The 16,614-nt window shown below is 35.0% G+C and overlaps 1 protein-coding gene across 4 annotated transcripts in view; it reads left to right on the top strand.

Moving 5' to 3' along the window:
- pkp3b (plakophilin 3b) overlaps positions 1 to 16,614 on the top strand; it is a 209,806-nt gene that overhangs the window by 40,986 nt on the left and 152,206 nt on the right. For 3 of the 4 annotated variants that reach the window (XM_022667087.2, XM_022667085.2, XM_022667086.2), the window contains 2 exons: positions 3,206 to 3,293; positions 7,556 to 10,243. In XM_022667087.2, the coding sequence (XP_022522808.2) occupies positions 3,206 to 3,293; positions 7,556 to 7,597 (130 nt within the window). In that variant the 3' untranslated portion in view covers positions 7,598 to 10,243. Of the gene's footprint in view, positions 1 to 3,205; positions 3,294 to 7,555; positions 10,244 to 16,614 lie in introns of those variants that run through there. The other variant, XR_007429062.1, reaches the window with a different exon arrangement.

The following is a 16,614-nucleotide window of genomic DNA, read 5'->3' on the forward strand; positions in this document are numbered from 1 at the left end:
CTCTGCATAACCCCTCCCAAGGGAGATGCCCCACCCCTGTCATCCTTGCACACAGGAGAACAGAAACATGCCTGCAGGCAGCCACACACACAACCCAGAGCCGCCACATAGCCCCCCTCCCAAGGGTCAGCCGTCCCGGCGACCCCACCAACCCAACACAAACCCCGTGTACAACAGAACATTTTTTTTTTTTTTTTTTTACAATCAGTCGCAAACAAAGTCATTAAGGCGGGCGGGCGGCCTCCGTGCCCGCGGCAGCCTGGAGGGGTTTCAAAACGAAACTCCTGGAGTCTAGATAACCAGCGCGCGAGTTGGCCCTCGGGCTCACGGAAATGCATGAGCCACTGTAGCGAGGCGTGGTCGGTGCGCAGCAGAAAGGGCACCCCATACACGTACGCTCGGAAATGTTTAAGGCTTTCGACCACTGCGAGTAGTTCCCGGCGCGTTACGCAATAGTTGCGCTCCGCCTTGTCCAGGCTCGGCGCTCGGAGCTGTCCTGAACCTGCGACAGGACTGCTCCGAGGCCATGGTCGCTCGCATCAGTATCCACAATGAAACTCTCAGACACCTTCGGATACGCTAGAATCGGAGCATCGCACAGGCAGCTTTTTAGCTCCTCGAATGCCCGCTCCGCCTCGTCAGACCAGCGGAATTTCACACTAGGCTTAGTCAGAGCATGAAGCGGCGCTGCCACGTCCGCGAACCCCCTAATAAACCGCCTGTAATACGAGGCGAGCCCCACGAAGCTGCGAACCATTTTTGCGTCTCGCGGTGTGGGCCAGTCACGGACCGCCTCCGTCTTTTTGGGATCGGTTTCCACGCCAGCACCGCTCACTACGTGGCCCAGGAAGCTCACGCACTGCCTTAGCAGATTACACTTTGCCGGATTGAGCTTCAGGTTAGCCGCCTGAATCGCGCCGAGCACCATTTCAAGGTGAGATAGTGCGGAGTCGAAGTCGGTTCCGTGCGCCAAGACATCATCCAAATAAATGACGCAGCACGACCGCGGAACCCCGCATAAAACACGCTCCATAAGACGCTCAAAAGTAGCCGGCGAGTTACACAATCCGAACGGAAGCACCGTGAAATGCCATAGGGCTGAACCGAGCGAGAAAGCGGTTTTCTCCCTATCCCCCGCCGCGAGGGGCACCTGCCAATATCCGCTCCTCAGGTCTAACGAGCTGAACCAGGCTGAGCCAGACAGCTGGTCCAGCGTATCGTCGATCCTGGGGAGCGGGTAGGAGTCAAGCTTCGTGACAGCGTTAAGCCGCCGATAATCCACGCAAAAGCGCCAATTTCCATCCTTCTATTTCGCAAGGACCACCGGGGCCGACCACGGGCTGCTCGAAGGCTCAATAATGCCCGTACTCGCCATCTCGCGGACTAACTGCTCCGCCGCTACGCGCTTTGCTAACGCCAGACGGTGCGGCCTCAGCCTGATGGGCTGGGCATCACCCGTGTTTATCGAATGAACCGCAAGGCTAGTTTTAGTACACTCGCGCTCAGACACAGCGAGTGTCATCCTCGCACACAGGAGAACAGAAACATGCCTGCAGGCAGCCACACACACAACCCAGAGCCGCCACAATATTTATATGATGTTTCAAACCAAATAATATCAGTAAATGACCCAAAAGTGTGAAACTACCTGCTTTACTCAAACTAAAGCTAGGTATGGTGTGCGCACTACTTTATATAGTTTTATATATTTTACTTGCACATTTTACTAAGTAGTTATTTTGCATTAAACATTTATTTATTTAGACTAAAAAAACTTTACATTTTGTATATGGTTTTCTTTGTGTATCCTGATTAAAATACTGAAAGGCATGGGCTGCTCTGAGTGTCAGGTTTTTAGTATCTACATGTATCCTAGAGGTGTGATGATTGATTATCAAGAAGAACAAATCCGCCTGATGCTCTCTCTGTATTTTATCAAAGAAATAATTAATAAACCATGTAATTAACTATCATTAATATTCTTATGATTTAAACTCATATACACACTTTTTGATACACCATTTTTGAAAAGATATCTTAGGTGTGAATATTTAAAGTCTATATATAAAATAAAGAAAAAAAAATGACCAAAACATGATCAGTTCTGAAAAAATAAAACAATTTTGCTTCATTTTACATTTTAAATGATTATATTATTGAGCAGCTGTATGTCTTCTGGAGTAAAAGAGAACAGGGCATGTGACTGTCTGATATAATTACTGTGTTATAAGACCTGAAGAACTGTCAAAAACGAAGAAAAAAACACACCAAACCAGCCTAGAGTTCAAAGGGTTAAGCGAAGAGTTACACTACACTACTTTTAGCCTGATTTTAACCCAATTTTTGTTCCAGTTTTGGTCTGTTTTGGCTGGTTCTAGTCTGCAGATTTTGGTGCAGTTGGAGTAATGATAATTTGGTGCAGTCGTGTAGTGACGGATTGGCTGAATTTGGGTGGAATACAGTAGTGGAAACTCTTCACCAACTCAAGTCAACATCAGTATATTTTAGCCCCTCCTCTTTTGGTCTTGAGGTAGTTCTCAGCTCGCCAATTGCAAAATGAATTGCATGGAAATGCCTGAATTCCAGATGTTGCTAAAAATATATTTGATATTCATTCATTTTCACAGAATTAATTTTGCCATCTGTTCTCCTATCCTGCCTATTTTAAAGGTACTGTGTATATAATAGTGTTAAAATAGTGAATTTTTAGTGTAGTAGTGCCGAATTCTGCGCCCCCACCATGAAATCTACAACCCCTCACCCTCTCAGCAGCCCATACCCACTGTCTTCTTGATAAAAGCGCTTTACCTTTACTTAGAAATACGCTCCAAAAGGGGGTGCTTTTCCTGGCAGGGGTGCTAAATTCAGCACAACACCCCTATAGCTAGCATTGTAAGCCTGTTGAGAGCATTGGCTAAAAGTGCTGTATTGCTGTAGATCTCACTCTGCTGAAGTCCTTCACAAATTTCATCACTTGAAAACCCTCCATGTCCTTCAGGGATTAGTTATAATATGTAATGCATAAAGCCCACATACAATTCTATATGCTGAAAGGAGTACTATATACACTATGTACTGTGGTATATAGAAACCTGTTTTCACTCTGCGCTGTTAGGTTACATGACGTATTCATTATTTAGCTGAATTGTCCTGTGTATTGTCCGACCAACGCCTCTCATGTTTCTGACTTCCTTTTGTGCCTCAGTCCAGGAAAGCTGAAGGCGGCTAAGGCGGCCGCTACAGTGCTGGGGAACATGTTTCAATACAGCAAACTCCACAAAGACTACAAGCAGGTGAGACTCAGATTCAGGCCTTCACAGACATTGTCTTCAATATATTTTCAAAAATACATGGAGCGTATTGTGTTTTTTTTAATTTTAGCACATCTGCTATGGTAACAGCTTGTGAATAAGATAAATACACTGATAACTATTTGCACCACCTTAAGCTTTGATTACAGCACACATTCACTCTGACCTCGTTTCCAAATCTTCTGCAAAGTTACAAGATTTCAATAGATCCATACATACATACATACATACATATACACACATACACATACATACATATACACACTTACACATACATACATACATACATACATTCATATACACACATACACATAGATAGATAAATATACATACTTTATTGATCCACAAGGGGAAATTCTAGACATCCAGCAGCAGGTATAATACACAAAGTTACAAAAGGATAAAATATAACGATACATATAAATACAATAAAATAAAAAATAAAATGTACAGTGTATAAGTACAGTCTTTAGTGTGTGTGTGTGTAATGAAATGCATACATATACATACATACATATACACACATACATATACACACATACATATACATATACATACATACATATACACACATACATATACATGCATACATATACACACTTACACATACATACATGCATATATACATATACACACATACATACATACATATACACACATATACACACATACATACATACACATACACACATATACACACATACATACATACATATACACACATATACACACATACATACATACACATACACACATATACACACATACACACATACATACATACACATACATACATACATATACACACACATATACATACACACATACATACATACATATACACACATACACGTACATACATATACACACACATACAAACTCTTAAGTTAAATTATGTGTAAGCACACTGCACATAATGGTACCGTAGCAAATTAAATCCTCTTAAATGCAGTCTTCATATGTCTGTTCTCCTACATATATCCCTCACTTGAAACGGATAAAACGGATTTGATTTTATTTTGATTTGATTGATTTGCCAGTTTTAGCCAGATGGCTAATTTTTTATCTGCTGTCCCTGGGCAAGTTGATATTTTAACACACAACGCAGTAGAAATAATTCATAAAAAACACACAAGTTACATAAAATACAGCATGAAACAAAGTCAATTATTATTGCAGACAAATCTGTGTTCTCAGTAACCAGGCTTTCAAACTTCTGCAGAACAAACCAAACAGCTGTTAACCCTTTTACTTTAGATATATGATTAATATATATATGATTTATTAATATTTTGCAATATTTCCATCATTTTTTCCACCTGCATTGCTCATGTGTGTTTAATAGTGGATCTCTATTCATATCTTTTTTCCTATGAGGCATATCAGCCTATTCGTGGTTTGGCCTGTTCCTGTCAAATATTTGCTTGAAGTCTGTTACTGATTAACATGTAGTAACTTTCTCTGTGCAAACACAGACTATACAAACTGATGAGCTGAGTTTACTCTAGTGGTTTATAAAATATGGCTCTGCTGACTCAGTGTAGTTTCTTAAAGTTAGTTTGTTAGTGTCCTTTTTTATTTTTGTTTTTTTAAACCAAAAAAGTAATACTGTATAGTAGGGGTGTACCATATTGTATCGTACACGATAATATTGTCAACATTTTTAAATATCGTGAACGATATTATATTATACTGAAATATCATGCAGATTATATCTGTACAGTATCATTTATTTTACTTTAATCCTGGATATATGGAGATATTTGGAGTGCATTATTATTAGCATTATGACATTCTGGATCATTGACTTCTGTTACAAATCTGATAATTCTTGTATTTTTTAATATCATACTTAGGGGTGTGCAATATTATATTGAATGTAATAATAAAATATATATTTTTTTATTTTCTTGCAATATATAGTGTATTTTTTTAATTTTTGTTAAAAAGTGTTTTGTCATATCGCCAAGAGTATCGTTATCGCAAAAATACCATGAAATATCGTGACATTATTTTAGGGCCGTATCGCCCACCCCTACTGTATAGTGTATAAAAGTATAAATTTGTAACCGTTCTGTTGTCGCTGAATGTTACACTGTTTTTTTATAACAGTATTTCCAGCTTTAGAGTTTTCTAAGCCCGGTGCAGCTCTGGCACATAATGGCCTTGGTCAGCTAGGTGCCGTGTGTGGAATGTGACACTGGAATGCAGGGCGTAGTCTGTCGTTGTTGGGTCCAATCACTGCTGTAATATCTATCAGCGCTGAGGCAGTGTCTTCACAGTTCATCGGCAGCCAACACCTTCCTCTCAGCGTTGTGCAATGTCACCCTGGCGTGTTATAGGGGCGTCAACGGCTGGGTGATAAAGAAGAAGCATGATGATGACATGCTGTTCTAAAAAAAATAAATAAAAAAAATAAAAAAAAATTAAATCACTTGTCAGTCCTGCCTGATGAATTTATGTCATGGATTGAATACACGGCTGAACACTGGTTGAAGTTTGTCACATATGTTTTATATGTTTCGCATATGTGTCATTAAGCAATAAGAAATCTGAAAAAAAGAAAGATGTTATTTGGTATCTTTCAGATCAAATCATATGTTTATTTCTAAATACAGATTAAATATACATTTAAACAAGCAAGGTAGTAAGAGTTAGTTATCAGATTTAATCCATATTTTATGTTAGTATCCAAAAAGTAAAAAAAAAAAATGTCATTAATTATCTTTCAGGTCTAATCATATATTTATTTCTAAATACAGAATAAATAAATAAAAAAAAAAACACATTTAGATAAAAAAAGACAATAAGAGTTAGTTATTAGATTTAATCCATTTTTTCTTTTAGGATCCAAAAAATAGAAAAATGTCATTAATTATCTTTCAGATCAAATCATATATTTATTTCTGAATACAGAATAAATAAATAAATCCAATAAATAATAAATACACATTTAAATAAGCAAGGTAGTAATTAGAGTTAATTAATTAAATTGAATTTCATTTCAGCATACTGTTAATAAAAAGTACCTTAGCTCCCTTAACTGAACTCATTTAGTAGCAATAAAATTGGTAAAATGTTAAGTTTGCATTAAAAAAAAACTTTAATCGTATGCAGTGATTTATTTATACTTACTCATTTTATTTCTGTTTGTTTTATTATTTTATTTTACTGTTTTACTTTTACTTTACTTGTCTTATAGATTCATCTAAATTATTCTTATTGATACTTTTTAATTTTAATTTGTCTTATTGTTTCTAGTATTTGTTTTCATCCAATAATTTGCTATGTACAGCACTTTGTTGCGGCTGTTGTTGTTTTTAAAGTGCTCTATAAATAAAGTTGAGTTGAGTTGAGTGATGCTTTAACGTCGCGGTGTCCTGTGAACACCAGATTCAGAGCTTCTGTCTCGACTACTTTATCTACAAGCTGGGGCGGCTTCTCAATTTCTCAATTCCTATTTTGTTGTGTAATATTACTGTTTACACTAGTGCATTTTAAAAATGTTAAATATCATTGAAAAGTGTCTTTACTTCAGTAATACAGTTTAAATTGTGAAACTCAAACTCATATATTATATAGATGTATAACACACAGAGTGATCTATGTAAAGCCTTTATTTCTTGTTTTGAGATGCACTAGTATAATATATAAAAAAGTACAGTATTGTGCAAATGTTTTAGGCACCTGTGGGAATTTCAGTGTGCAGTAAGTGTTTATTAGCTCAGTAAAACACTATTACAGCATTAAAATAAATACAAACAGCAATTTTACAAAATGCAGGGCTTTTACAGCCCTGTTGTCCTTAAAACATCTCCTAATCTTTATTAATATCTTTATTTCTAGTTCTCATCATATTAATCAACACCTGGTTTGGTAAATTACTGGTAAAATTGGTAAATCAGGTGAGCTGCTGACGGAACTGAACATATTATACACATGCTGTCTGAGGAAAAGCATCCAGGAGAAATCTGAGAACTACACTTTGTTCTACATACTTAGTTAAAAATGAGAGAATTCCTTGTTACGTTTTACTGTATTTATGTTCATTTGCATCTGTTTAAATAATATATGGTGCTTTTTTTAAGTAAAAACACTCCTATTTCTGAGATAAAAGCATTAGTGTAATTTGCTTTGATGCCTAAAACCTTTGCACAGTACTGTATATCTCTTTTATTATTTTAAATGTCTTGAATATATAGTATTTTAACCCTTTTTTTTTCTTGCTTTATTTCATTTTGCAGAAAGGGTTTACGAGGCGAGACTTCATGGATGGAGCTATCTGAGACACTTCGTTCTTAGAAGTACAAAATTGATGTGAAACTCAACCCGACCAACGCAGTCATCCACCGAGTCCCAACAAAACGAGGGACATTCTGAGGACTCGGACGATATGAAGACTTGTCGGAGCCAGCTTGAGTGCTTTCTGTTTAGGCCACTTCTCTAAATTTGATTGGTGTGGAATTCTGGGAAGACTGTGCATATTTCTTCTTCCTCCTCGGGAGTGCAACTGGATGCATGCTTTGGATCAGATCCAGCTCTTATAGGGAGTGATGTGTCCGGGCTGAAGTGATGGAGTGAACTGTTTTTGTAACGATTATAAAAGCTTTGACTGATTTGAGTCAACAGCACCCATTAAATAAATAAAATAAATAGATTATAGTAAAGTATCAGCAGCAGCTCGCCACAGAAATGAAGGAGACGGTCGTGTTGCAATAAATGCAAAAAAAAAGGGCAGAATTAGGCTCTTTTTACTCATTTATATGAAAAAAGTCTTTGTATATTCAGACTTAATATGCAACAAAAGCAAAGTTCTGCTGTGCAAACATCTTTATAGATGTATTTTTTTTTTCTTGGGTGCCACCATATTTTGGAAAACAACAGCTATACAGTATATATTTTTTATGATAATTATATATTTAAAAAAACATTTTCAGCTATTTTCAGACTAATTTCTGTTCAAATTAAGCAGATAATCTAAACATTTTGACAGATTTTTACAAGAAACCTGTATTTCGTTGCAAGTCCAACAAAACCTTGTATCTCCATTTTTTTCTATTATTTTTTAAAAATATAATTTAAATCTGGTATTTTTGGTAGTTGTTTATTATTTGCATTGTGTCATAGTTTCATCATGAATTGACCATTTCTTAAAGAAATTCTCCAAATATATATATATATATATTATTATTATTATTTTATTTTTTTTTTTTTTGTGCCTATTACAAAGAGATACAAGGTTTTGGTGCAACCACAACAATATGGACAGTACCAGTCAAAAGTTTGGACACATCTTCTCATTCAATGTTTTTTTTTCTCTTTATTTCTTTATTTAATGTATTTTCTACATTGTAAATTAATATTAAAGACATGAACGATGAATGGACACATATAAAATTATGTAGTAAACAGTTTACACTGTTAAACAGTAAAAATGATTATTCCTCCTTATTAATCCCCTGATCTAAACCTGATGAACTGAGATGGTGATTTGAGGTGATTTAATTGGGATGAGCTGGAGCTTCACAGCATGAAGGAAAAGAAGCAACTATTGTTCAGCACCTCCAGGAACTCCTTCTTTCAAGACGCTGAGAAAACTATTCCAGGTGACTCTCCCTCATGAAGATACTGAGATTAAAATTAAACCAAGAGTCTGCAGATCTGTCCTCAAAGATATATGCGCCATTTATTTAGAAGAATCGAAAGTATAAAACATATTTTTTACTAAATAATTCAGCATATGTTCCTGTAGAGCTTTAATATAGTCTTCAATATTAAATTTACAATGTAAAAAAAAAAACATAAAAAGAAAGAAAACACATTGAATGAGAGGAAAAGTGTCCAAAACTTGTGACTCGTACTGTATGCCTCTAATTTTATACTTGTTTTTTTACACAGTATGAAGATAGAAAATAATCTATGCATTCTATGGTTTGGATCGAACCCCAGTTGTCACAGTTGTCGCACTTGTACCCGACTTTGGCCTTTGTAGAAAACAGTATAAGGAAACAGACTGGATGGCATGCTTGCCCTCTCGCTCTTACTTCTAAGGGGCTGTGGCACTGTTGGCATTCACCTGGTCATGTGATCAACATTTTTTTGCAAGTGTGTTGAGATGCTTGGCAGTGCTCAGCGACTTGCGTTTAAAAAAAGATGTGCTGCCCTCCATTGTTTTTTTTCTTTCCTAAATCCGCTTAATGACATATATACAGCTCTGGGAAAAAAAGAGACCACTTAAAATGATGAATTTCTTTGATTTTACCAAATTAAAAACCTGTGGAATATAATCAAGAGGAAGATGGATGATCACAAGCCATCAAACCACCAAGCTGAACTGCTTGAATTTGTGCACCAGGAGTAAAGCAGCATAAAGTTATCCAAAAGCAGTGTGTAAGACTGGTGGAGGAGAACATGATGCCAAGATGCATGCAATCTGGATTATTCCACCAAATATTGTTTTTTGAACTCTTAAAACTTTATAAATATGATTCGAGGTCTGAAAGCTCTGCATCTTTTTCGTTATTTCAGCCATTTCTAATTAGTTTATAGAATAAAACAACAATGTTCATTTTAATTAAACATAAACCTATAAATAGCAAAATCAGAGAAACTGATTCAGAAACTAAAGTGATCTCATTTTTTTCCAGAGCTATGTATATATATATATATACATATATTAAAAGAGATATTCAGAGTGGTCTGATATGAAAGAGGAAACAATTGTGATTATCATCACCACCTGTATGTAGAATGAAAATATTGTTGTTTTTTTTTTTTTTTTATGGCCCTAAACCATCAGTGTAACATTTGTCTTCCAGTACGGAACTACTTTACCATGCCCAACCAATATTATGAAGTTAACAGAACTTTTTCCTTAGGGAATATGCTTTGCTCTTATTGTACTACCATAAATAAAGTGAAATATTTCAAAACTATTGTTGCGAAATAGCTATGAGTAGTTGCCTTCCAAAGCCTAATAGCAATAGCAGTCTGTCAAAGTCAGAGCGCACATGGCCTTTTGCACTTATTGTGCCTCTTTTCAGAGTATTCTCTTAATAAGAAACCGTAATAAGACAGTTCTGCTGAGGATCTGTTCTATCTTGAAGGCATCCTAGGCTCTAAAACACAGCTATAGTCTGTAAAAGTTAAAAACACACTAATTTTTACATTGGAAGACACATTAAACTCCTATTACGACTGTGAACCATTCTGACTGGGTACGTTTTCCTCTAGATTAGAGCCTGTTTCCCCATCAAACCACTCTAAAGTACTTTTATCAGTGAATGACTGACTTGTGAAGGACTGTATCAAGGACTTGTGAAGAAATGTTTGATAATATCTAATAAAAAATAAGATCTAATTCCCATTTAAATGAATAGCTTCGGTAAATTAAGTAAAAAACATTATTATTTGCTCTTAATGCTTAATAATTTCTACAGCATTCATTTAATGTAACACCCTGCTGGCTTTTGTGGTTGTTACATATTAATCAAAGACAATTGAGTGCAAAAAAAACAAACAAAAAAACAACACGTTTCTGTAGATCTTTTATTTTTTTAATGGTAACATCTACTACTAGTACTATAGCATCTGTAGCAGACTGGAAAGGTTCCTTTGGATTGAATTTCACAACACAGACTGAAACTAAGCAATATATTACAATTAACAGTAATAAATAGCTATATTTAGCAGCACAATGCTTTGAAATAGAAGGTAAAGTTGCCAGTTTACAGGCTAGATGCCCATTTTTATTATATTTTATCAAATACAAACGTCACACGGCATCAAATGAAGCTTTACTACACTGTTCGTCTGATATTTTACAGTATTTGTCTTTTTGTTGGTATGTATTAAAAGTGTCGAGTTTCAGCACCCCAGTGTCTGCCATGCTTTAGTTGATGCAAATGACTTGTTGATGATAATTGATGCATTTTATTTTTTATTTTATTGCAAGAGATAAGTTGGTAACACTTAACACAAACAAAATAACAGTGATAACAACAGTTAAATATTGTCAAATGGGTAAATAATGCTTAAACTAATCATTAATTCTAATCATTGCTAAATTAGAAAGCTTAATGCTGTAAATAATAATGTAAAACATTTGTTTAAAATTATTTGTCATTATAAATAATGTCTTAACGAGTGTCAAATAATAATTAATTGAGATATTCTGTTGTAAGTACTATTATTTAATGTATCCTTATTGTAAAATGTTTTTTTAGGCAGGTTAATAGCAAGTATCTTATTGTAATCCAGCTTAATAGGAAAATATGAAATGTTGCCTACCTCAGATTCTGTAAAAAAAAAAAAAAAAAAACTTAAAATACACATCTATTTTTTTTAAGTGGTTATGCACGGAGGGTATTTTAAAAAGCTGGATCTCTCAGCTGCCAAGCAAACTTTGGCAAAATGTCAAGGATCGTCTATATATTTGGCAACCAAAACTATTCTCACAAACTTTTTAGTATTTGGCCAAATAATTATACATTTTTTTTTTAAGTTTTCTCATTAGGATTTAAAAAAAAGCAGCAGCAATGCTTCATGTATGATTGGAATAGCACTGCTGAGGTAAACGTAAAGGCTTAAAGGACAAATCCTGTTAAATGGGTGGGAAACTGACCATGTTTGGTGGACAGCAGGATTTATTAACTGCCATTTTTGTAATAAAATGTTCATTATTCGGGGAGCATTTAGCTGAATAATGCTGAAATTATTTACTCCGGAATTTACAGTTACTGTGGTGGAAGGTAGGGGTGGGCGATATGGCTCTAAAATAATATCACGATATTTCAGGGTATTTTTGCGATAACGATATACTTGGCAAAGTCGGAAAACTGAAAAATAATGAATTAATTTCAGGAATATAGTATAATAGTATAACACCATAATCACAATGTGGCAAAATAAATAATATAGCATAAAATAATATAATGCTGCAAAACATATTGCAGAATATTTTCATGCATATAAACTGCAAACAAAAACTATAAACTAAAGCAATTATACAAAAAATACACTTAAAGCTTCACAGTAAATAATAGACTACTTTTAAGACAAACCATCCCTATTATCAGGATATGGATTTTTAATATCATGATATTTCTGTGTCACGATATATTGTATACAATATTATATTGCCCACCCCTAGTGGGCAATATAATATCTGTCCAGCTATATACAGTCTATGTTTCTTACAGAATCCGTACAAGGACTACAGAATGACGCACGACTTCAGGGGTCTATTATTTACTCTTATTTATTTACTTTGGACTGAGCATGATGGCGAACATGGCAGCTACAGCTGAGCTGAACTTCTGTCCAGAAGTATCCAGAAATATCAATAAGTGTGCACTACCCTAGATGAACTTCAGGACAGGTCATCCCTCTGGTTTTAGCCTTCATATTGAGAACTTGTTCGCATTAGATATATCACAATTCCTAAACAAACAAAGGTTGTAAAGGTTGACAGGATGCATATTTATCCAATCAGACAGTTCACTGACCAGAAGGCCTCTCCCGGCTCAGTGTGTGTGTGTGTGTTTGTGCTTCTTCAGACTAATGGCTTGATGAATGAGGTGTTTTGACAAGCCATGAGAATCCTCAGGAGGGGAGCGATTTGAGGAGGAACAAATCAAAAACAGCTCTGTTCTGGTCGAGAGTCTGAGCCAAAAAATGCTGACCGATGGGCTCGGCCTGACCTTATCCCTCATGCTTATTATTTTACACTCTGGAGACCATTTGTAAAGAAACAGAAAGAGACAGAAAGAAGAAAAGGAAGTAATGTGTAAAACATCAAGATAAAAGAATTCCAGTGTTTAAATTACGCACTACTCAAAATGTTCCTTACAAATGTTTCACTGTCACAGCTTGTCTTTGATTCAACTTTGAATTTGTTTCTGTCCAATGAAAAAAAAGTATTTAAATTTTTGTCAGTTTTTAGTTTACTACATCATTTGAACTGTCCCTCACACTGTGTCAAAATTTCTTGATGAACGGACTAAAAGACATTCTCCAAAATTACATGAAATTTTATTGAAATTCTATTGAAAATTAAGTAGATTTTTATATCCCGTGTAAACTTGATGTTCTGGATATGCATGTTTTTCATTGGACAGCAAAAACTGACTCAGTTTTTCATTCATCATTTCTATCTTTCAGTTGTAATAGTTTTGAACATGCTAAAAATTACAGACAAGTTTAAAGCTGAATAACCATAATTTAACAAGATGCAGACCTTTCTCTAGCTAAAAGTAAAATACATTTGTTTTCAGGTTAAATCCACTGTATTTTGAACATTACGTTAAGAATAGACCACAATTTGATGTCTTATTAAATATCCATAGTATTAATCTGCTAAGTTTTAAATAATATTACTGTTGGAATTGGGTCTAATAAGACTGCTGTATTAGAAAAAAATGTTTATTTGGTTGTGTACAGACCAGAAATTAGACTCCTTAAAAACATATTATTTTAACGTATTATTTTTACGACAGTACTGTAGTTAAGTACTAAAATACTGTATCTGTATCTACTGGAGTATTATTTTTACTACACTACTGTAGTTAAGTACTAAAATGCTGTATCTGTATCTACTGGAGTATTATTTTTACTTCACTACTGTACTTAAGTACTAAAATGCTGTATCTGTATCTACTGGAGTATTATTTTTACTACACTACTGTACTTAAGTACTAAAATGCTGTATCCATACTTAAGTACTAAAATGCTGTAACTGTTTCTACTTTTTACTTCACTACTATACTTAAGTACTAAAATACTGTATCTGTATTTACTGGAGTGTTATTTTTACCTCATTACTATACTTAAGTACAAAAATGCTGTATTTTACTACGTTTTAGTACTTAAGTACAGTAACGAAGTAAAAATATCACTCCAGTAGATACAAATTCAGTATTTTAGTACTTAAATACAGTAGTAAAGTAGTTCTACTTTCTTACTAAACATATGACATATGCCATGTGGCATGTGAGTGCGCATCTAGTGAAAGTTTCTACCACCCAACATGGTTCTTCTGTGGCATCCAACTAAAGAACGTTAAACATTAAAGTCGATGGTTGTGAAAACGAGAGTTTCCACCCAAACTACTGAAAATAAGCTTCTCCAGTCAACACCAAAACAATTTAGATGAGCATTTGGTTAGTGTGGAGCTGGCCAAGAATGTTTATCACAGTGAAAATAAGCCTCACACACACCACATCTAGAAATATGTGCTCTGAAAAAAAACCCGGAAATATCTTGTGTCACATGCACAGGAATTGATTAAATGTTAAATTTTAAACATTTGACTAAATGATTTATTGCTAGGTTGACGTGTACTAGATTACTAAATTGCATTTCTTAACCGTTTAAGGCACGGCAGTCACTTTTTAAACACAAGTGTTTTTAAATAGGACATTTTTCTCAAACATATTAATGTATTCTGGGGTTAAATGGTTTCCGGTGGAGTTCTAAATAGGGGTGTTCCATATTGTATTATACACAACAATATCATCAAAATATTTTAGATGATATTGCGACATTCATGAAAGCAGCCTATTTTGTATGTTATTTAATGTACTTACTTTTAATTTTCTGTTTGAAGACAATAGTTTTAAAGACTAGAGACAACAGGCCTATGTCATGTCTAACTAACTAATGCATGGTTCGTCTTTCTGGTACTTTAATTGATATTTAGGTAAGATATTAATTTTAACCACTTACTTTAATTTATGAATACCAACTAGGTAAAAGTTAACAATTAACCATTATCATTAGCACACCTCCTAAAAGTTAGGTTCTGTCTTATAGGACCAGGTCTGGTTCAATAGTTTGTTGATGGGAGATATGGGAATAAAAGCTAGAAAAAAATCAAAATACTACATAACACATGAAAATAGCCCGGTGCCTGGTCCACAACTAAGTCTATACGAGTGGTTACAGAACATAAAATTCAATACTTCTATTTCCCTCTGGATGGGATTAGTTTCTCAGGTTGTCCTGGGGTAATTTTCCCTTTTATGGGGGGTCCTCTGTTATTTTATTCCCGTCTGAAACAGCCATGTATGTGTTTTTCTCAGACGTCCTCTGAGAAATTTGCAGGCTGAATTATCTAGTTTTTCTCTAACCTCCGTGGTCCTCCGGTAATTTTAGTCCCGTCCAGATCCACATCTTGAGTTGATGAGTTTCATCACCTCAGGTTTAATAAAATAGCTATCTGTCCACAATTATTTACACTATATAGTGTGGTATAGTGCCCAGTTAAACTCATTATATAACTATAAATGTTTAGAACTTTAAAGAATCTCAGACCACAGACCTACTAAAAAAAATTGTATCTTAACAGTATCGCAACAGATTATTATTATTTTTTTTTTGTCACAGAAATAGGCCTCCAATCAATGAGACACTTTTTCTAAGGTAACCCAAAAGACCAAATCAAACAAGATAACAAATAAAAAATATTGTTTGGTGCATCTGAAAAATGGGGGGGACCTCTGTTATTTTATTCCCATCTGAAACAGCCATGAATGTGGTTTTCTCAGACTTCCTCTGAGAAATTTACAGGCTGAATTATCTACTGTTTTTCTCTGAACTTCGTGGTCCTCCGGTAGAGTTTTATCACTGAGTAGAAGTGTGAAATATTTTTTGCAGACGTCTCCCCAAATTAATATAGTGCCCAGTCAAACTCACTATATAATTATAAAAGTTTAGAAAGTTTAAAAAGTATCTCAGCAACAGATTAACAGTTTATTGTAAGTTTGTTGTAACAGTTTATTGCCTCCAATCAATAAGACACTTTTTTTAAGATAACCCAAAAGACCAAATCAAACAAGATAACAAATAAAAATATATTGTTTGGTGCATTTGAAAAATGAAAGGTCTCATTCAACCAGACTAACTCTGAGACTTTGCCCCTGTGCTTCCAGTAAATGTCCAACCAGGTCAGAACACGTTTTATTTACATGTAAATTGGAATTTGGCACTATTTATATTTGGATACCTTTGACCATCACAGGGCATTTCAAAACACAGCAGGAGGGGAGTGTCTCTACAGAATGGAGACATTTCTCCCAAAGTTTGGAAATATATTTAGGTAATCTACTGCATTTCTTCACTGAGACCATTGTACTAAACTTAAACACATTGCCATTTCATATATACAATATACATTCCAGATCCAGTGTTTAAAATGCCAGAGCAAGAGTTGTTAATGCCATGTGGCCAGACTTAAATTGTGGGGGTTCAGACTTAATCCAGGTTACTCATTCTGCCGTCTTTCTAAGAATTCTATTGTTTAAAA

The sequence above is a fragment of the Astyanax mexicanus genome, chromosome 23 (assembly GCF_023375975.1).
Source record: "Astyanax mexicanus isolate ESR-SI-001 chromosome 23, AstMex3_surface, whole genome shotgun sequence".
NCBI lineage: Eukaryota > Metazoa > Chordata > Actinopteri > Characiformes > Acestrorhamphidae > Astyanax > Astyanax mexicanus.